Source organism: Eumetopias jubatus, unplaced genomic scaffold (genome assembly GCF_037043125.1).
Source record: "Eumetopias jubatus isolate StellerSeaLion01/CBP00866 unplaced genomic scaffold, mEumJub1_p1.0 scaffold_7, whole genome shotgun sequence".
NCBI lineage: Eukaryota > Metazoa > Chordata > Mammalia > Carnivora > Otariidae > Eumetopias > Eumetopias jubatus.
The window spans coordinates 53,815-59,131 of NW_028274813.1; the positions used below are offsets into that span (position 1 = coordinate 53,815).

The following is a 5,317-nucleotide window of genomic DNA, read 5'->3' on the forward strand; positions in this document are numbered from 1 at the left end:
GTTGAAATTCACATAACATACATTTAATCATTTTGAAGAGTACAACTCGGGGGCTTTAGTGTATTCACAATATTATGCAACCACCTCTCTAGTTTCAAAAATTCTTTTTTTTAAAAAAGATTTTATTTATTTATTTGACAGAGAGAGACACAGCGAGAGAGGGAACACAAGCAGGGGGAGTGGGAGAGGGAGAAGCAGGCTTCCCGCGGAGCAGGGAGCCCGATGAGGGACTCGATCCCAGGACCCTGGGATCATGACCTGAGCCCAAGGCAGACGCTTGACGACTGAGCCACTCAGGTGCCCCTCAAAAATTCTTTATCATCTCAGAAAATGCCTCCTACTGTAAGCAGTCACTCACTTATTTCCCCTTTCTCCCGTTCCCTAGCAATCTCTGTTCCGCATCTATCGGCTTGTCTATTTGGGGTACTTCATATAAAAGGAATCCTACAATACAGGACCATATAGGGTCTTTTGTGCCTGACTTCTTTCACTTAGCGTGATTTTTTGAGGCTCAGCCATTCATTCGGGTCAGAACTTCTTTGCTTTTTAAGGCTGAATAATATTCCATGGTAGGTATATACAAGTTTGTTTATTCATCCATTGATGGATATTTGGGTTGTTTCCACCTTTGGGCTGAACTGTTTTCCACAAAAGTTGCTACATTTTACATTCCTATCACAATGTGCAAGAGTTACTATTTCTCCATGTCCTTGCCAATGCTGGTTATTTTCCATTAAAAAATTATTATCTTTCAGGATCCCTGAGCCGTAAGGGCGGCCACAGACTCGCAATCCTCCGGCGCGCGGCTTTTCTTCTCTTCCTCGGTCCTGCGTGTCCGGCGCCGCGCGCTCAGTCCGAGCGGGTGGGCGCAGCGCTTGAGTGGCTTGGCCCGGAGCGGGCCGCGTGCTCGGGAAGGGGACTGTGGACTGGAGAGTGGCACACAGCATGGCGGAAAACCGAGAGCCCCGCGGGGCCGTCGAGGCTGAGCTGGACCCGGGGGAGTATACCCTTTGGAAGCGGCTCCCCCACCGCCTGCCCCGGAGGCCCAATGACATTTATGTCAACATGAAGACTGACTTTAAGGCCCAGTTGGCCCGCTGCCAAAAGCTTCTGGACGGAGGGGCTCAGGGTCAGAATTCATGCAGTGAGATCTGCATTCATGGCTTGGGCCTGGCCATCAACCGTGCCATCAGCATTGCCCTACAGCTTCAGGCAGGCAGCTTCGGGTCCTTGCAGGTGGCTGCCAATCCCTCCACTGTGGAGCTTGTCGATGAGCTGGAACCAGAGACTGATACACGAGAGTCGCTGACCCGCATCCGCAACAACTCGGCCATCCACATCCGGGTCTTCAGGGTTGCACCCAAGTAATGGAAATGAGGATGGCCACCTTATCCACCCACCCCCACATAAGTAGGCTCAGCTGTGGCTCTTCTTGTACTGAGTACAGTCACGGACCTTCTACCAGAGCCACGTAAGAAAAGCCTGTCCCCTTACAGCCCAGAGGACTCTGAACTGCGAGGGAGAGTATTGTCTCTTGTTGGGCCCAAGCATTGGGTCTTCCGCAGTCTTTGTGGTCTGTGACCATTGTCCTAGACAATAAAAACTACCAAGTTGTGTTAGTATGCAGCCACCCCCGAAAAAAAAAATTATCATTATAGCCATCCTAGTGAGTGTGAAGGAAGTGTGTGGTTTTGAGTTTCCTCAATGCCCAAAGGTGATGAATGTCTTCATGTGCTTGTTGGCCACTTTGTATATCTTCTTGGCTAAAATGTCTATTCTGATTTTTTGCCCATTTTTTATATGGCTGTCTTTTGTAGTACCGTTCTAAGAGTTCTTTATGTATTTTGGATATTATCCCCTTATAAAATATGTGGATTAGTATTTTCTCCCATTCCTTAAGTTGTATTTTCACATTTTTTATAATCCCCTTTGACACACAAAAGTGTTTAATTTTGAGTAGTCTAATTTATTTTTTTCTTTTGTTGCTTGTGATTTTGGTGTTGAATCTAAGAATCCTCTGACAAATCCGAGATCATGAAGTTCTGCCCCCTATGCTTTCTTCTAAGAGTTTTGTAGTGTTAGCTCTTTCATCAATTCTGGGTTCATTTTTGTATATGGGCTGAGGTAGGGGTCCATCTTTATTTTTTTGCATGTGGACATCCAGTTGTCTCTTCACCATGTCTTAGAGAAACTATTCTTTCCATACTGAACAACTTTGGCATCCTTGTCAAAAATCAACTGTCCACAGATATTTGGATTTATTTCTGGAATCTCCATCCCACTCCACTGGTCTATCCTTATGCCAATACCATACTGCCCCGGTATCATCCTTATTAAGATATATATAACTGACATAATTATAAGAGATTTAAAGTGCATATTGTGGTATATACACATACATAAACATTGTGAAATCATTCCTACCATCTAAATGACGCATCCATCACCTATTTTTTTTTGGTAGAACACTTTTGTTCTACTCTCAGAAAAATTCAATTATACAATACAGTATTATCAACTATAGTCACCATGTTTTACTTTACATCCTCAGACATTATTCATATTATAGCTGAAAGTGTGTGCCCTTTTACCAACTTCTCCCTATTTCCCCAACTCTCTAGTCCCTGGCAACGACTCTTTTACTCTCTGTTTCTACGATTTGACCTCTAAAAAAAGTTCCACATATAAGTTATACATGTAGTACGCGTCTTCCCCTGTCTGGCCTTTTTCACCTAGCATAATGCCCTCAAGATCCATCCGTGTTGTCACAAATGACAGAAGGATTTCCTTCTTTCCCATTGCTGAAAAATGTGGGCGTGTGTGCGTGTGTACACACACGCCAAATCTTCCTTATCTAATTCATCTGTTGATGAACACTTAGGTTGTTTCCATATCTTGGCTCTCAGGATTTTGATTTGCATTTCCCTGATGATCAGTGATGCTGAGCACCCTTACATGTACCTGTTGGTTACCTGTATGTCTTCTTTGGAAAAGTATCTCTTCAGCCACATTGTTTTTACTCATGGTACCTTTATAGTAAGTTTTGAAATAGGGAAATGTGAGTTCTCTCACTTAGTCTTTAATTTTCAAGATTTTTTGTTATTTGGGGCTCCTTGCCATTCCATATGAATTTGAGGATCAGCTTTCCCATTCCTGTAGAAAGGCCACTGGAGCTCTGACAGGGATCACACTGAATCTAGAGCTCACTTTGTGGGGACATTACCACCTTACCAATATTAAGTCTTCTGATCCATGGACATGCATGTCTTTCCATTTAATTAGGTCTTCTTTAACTCATTTTAGCGATATTTTGCAGTTTTCACTGTACAGGTTTTCATCTCCATGGGTATTTATTTATTCCTAGGTATTTTATCCTTTTGGGTGCTACTGGAAATAGATTATTGCCTTAATTTCCTTTTCTGGTTGTTTACTATGTGTTGATTTTGTACCCTGACACTTTAACTCATTTATTGGTATTAGTAGCATGTGTGTGTGTGTGTGTGTGCTTCAGGATGATCTACATATAGAATAGTATCATCTGCAAATAGAGATATCTTTACTTCTTCCTTTCCAATTTGGATGCTTTTTATTTCTTTTTCTTGCCTAACTGCTCTAACTAGGACTTCTGGCACGATGTTGAAAAGTGATAAAAAAAATGGGCATCCTTGGTGATGGGTATTAAAGAGGGCACGTTCTGCATGGAGCACTGGGTGTTATATGCAAACAGTGAATCATGGAACACTACATCAAAAACTAAAACTTTTTGGTGTCAGGCTGACTCCTCTGGTATTGCTCAGGTGTCCAAAATCCCTGGAGCTTTAGAGCCAGGCCTCTGGGCACAGCGTGCTCAAACACCAAGTGAGGATTAGGGTGAGGGCCTAGGGGCATGGCAGGCCCGTTCTGCTGGCACTGTGGTGAGCTTGTGGGGGGTTTGTCTTGAGGGCATGGGTCAGGTTAAGTGTCAGTCTCAGGGTTTGCTGCCAGGGAGCACAGTAAGTGTGGGTTTGCTAAGATGGGCATTCAGAGTTCTGCTCTGAATGCTTTCTGGAGTTCCAAATAGTGCATTTGCCTTCTTTTTGGCAAGTCAGTCCTCTAGTATTTCTCAGTTTTTGCAGTCCCTGGGGCTTTGCAGCCAGGCTGCTGGGGACACAACCTCAGGAGCAAACCTAGGGATAGGATTATGGCCTAGGGTCATTTCAGTCCTGATCTGCCAATGCTGTGGCAAGCTTCAGGGGGTATGAGTTGAGGGGGTGGGAAAGGGTAGGTATCAGGGTCAGGATTTGTGGGCAGGGGCTGTTAAAAATGGGGTTTTGCTGGGATGGGCATGCAGAGTTCTACTCTGAAACTTTCCAGAGTTCCAAATGGCACAATTTCCTTCTAGGAGGCAGGCTGAATCCTCTGGTGTTTCTCAGGTGCCCCCAATCCCTGGGGCTTTAGAGTCAGGCCTCTGGAGAGGGAGCCATCAGATGCCAAGTGAGGGTTAGGCTTATGGCCTAGGGGTATGACAGGCCCATCTGCAGGCGCTGTGGCCAGCTTCCTGGCGGTCTGAGTTGAAAGCATGGATCAGCATGAGAATCAGACTCAGGGTATGCAGACAGGGGGCCACTTAATGTGGGGCTTCGCTGGGATGGGCATGCAGAGTTCTGCTCTGAATGCTTTCAGAAGTTCCAAATGGTGCATTTTCCTTTTTGGTGTCAGGCTGAGTCTTCTGGTATTGCTCAGGTGTCCCAAATCCCTGGGGCTTTGGAGCCAGGGACCTAGGTTAATACCCCTCAGAAGACAAACAAGGGTTAGGGTGAGGGCCTAGGGGCATGGCAGGTTAGATCGGCTGGCACTGTGGCGAGATTTTCTGGGCTTTGTCTTGAGGGCGTGGGTCATGTTGAGTGTCAGGCTGAGGGTTGTCACCAGGGGGCGGAGAAAATGTGGGTTCGCTGGGATGGGCATTCAGAGTTCTGCTCTGAATGCTTTCTGGAGTTCCAAATAGTGCATTTGCCTTCTTTTTGGCAAGCTCAGTCCTCTGGTATTGCTCAGTTTTTGTAATCCCTGGGGCCTTGCAACCAGGCTTCTGAGGACAGAACCTCAGAAGCCAACCTAGGGATAGGATTACGGCCTAGGGTCATTTCAGCCCTGATCTGCATGCTGTGGCCAGCTTCAGGGGATCTGAGTTGAGGGCATGGATCAGGATGAGATTCAGAGTCAGGATATACAGAAAGGCGGCCACTTAATGTGGGGGTTCACTGAGATGTGCATGCAGAGTTCTCCTGCTCTGAATGCTTTCATATTCCAAAGGGTGCATTTTCCTTTTTGGTTTCAGGCT

At 45.6% G+C, this 5,317-nt stretch overlaps 1 protein-coding gene across 1 annotated transcript; it reads left to right on the forward strand.

Moving 5' to 3' along the window:
• The first annotated feature begins 814 nt into the window (after positions 1-814).
• LOC114204283 (ribonuclease P protein subunit p20-like) lies at positions 815-1,368 on the forward strand. Its single transcript, XM_028097415.2, has one exon. The coding sequence runs from the start codon at positions 946-948 to the stop codon at positions 1,366-1,368; it is 423 nt and encodes a 140-aa protein (XP_027953216.1). The 5' UTR covers positions 815-945.
• The last annotated feature ends 3,949 nt before the right edge of the window (positions 1,369-5,317 follow it).

Bases quoted from the DNA above. Each gene is read 5' to 3' on its own strand.
- LOC114204283 (XM_028097415.2), top strand. From the start codon at position 946: ATGGCGGAAAACCGAGAGCCCCGCGGGGCCGTCGAGGCTGAGCTGGAC.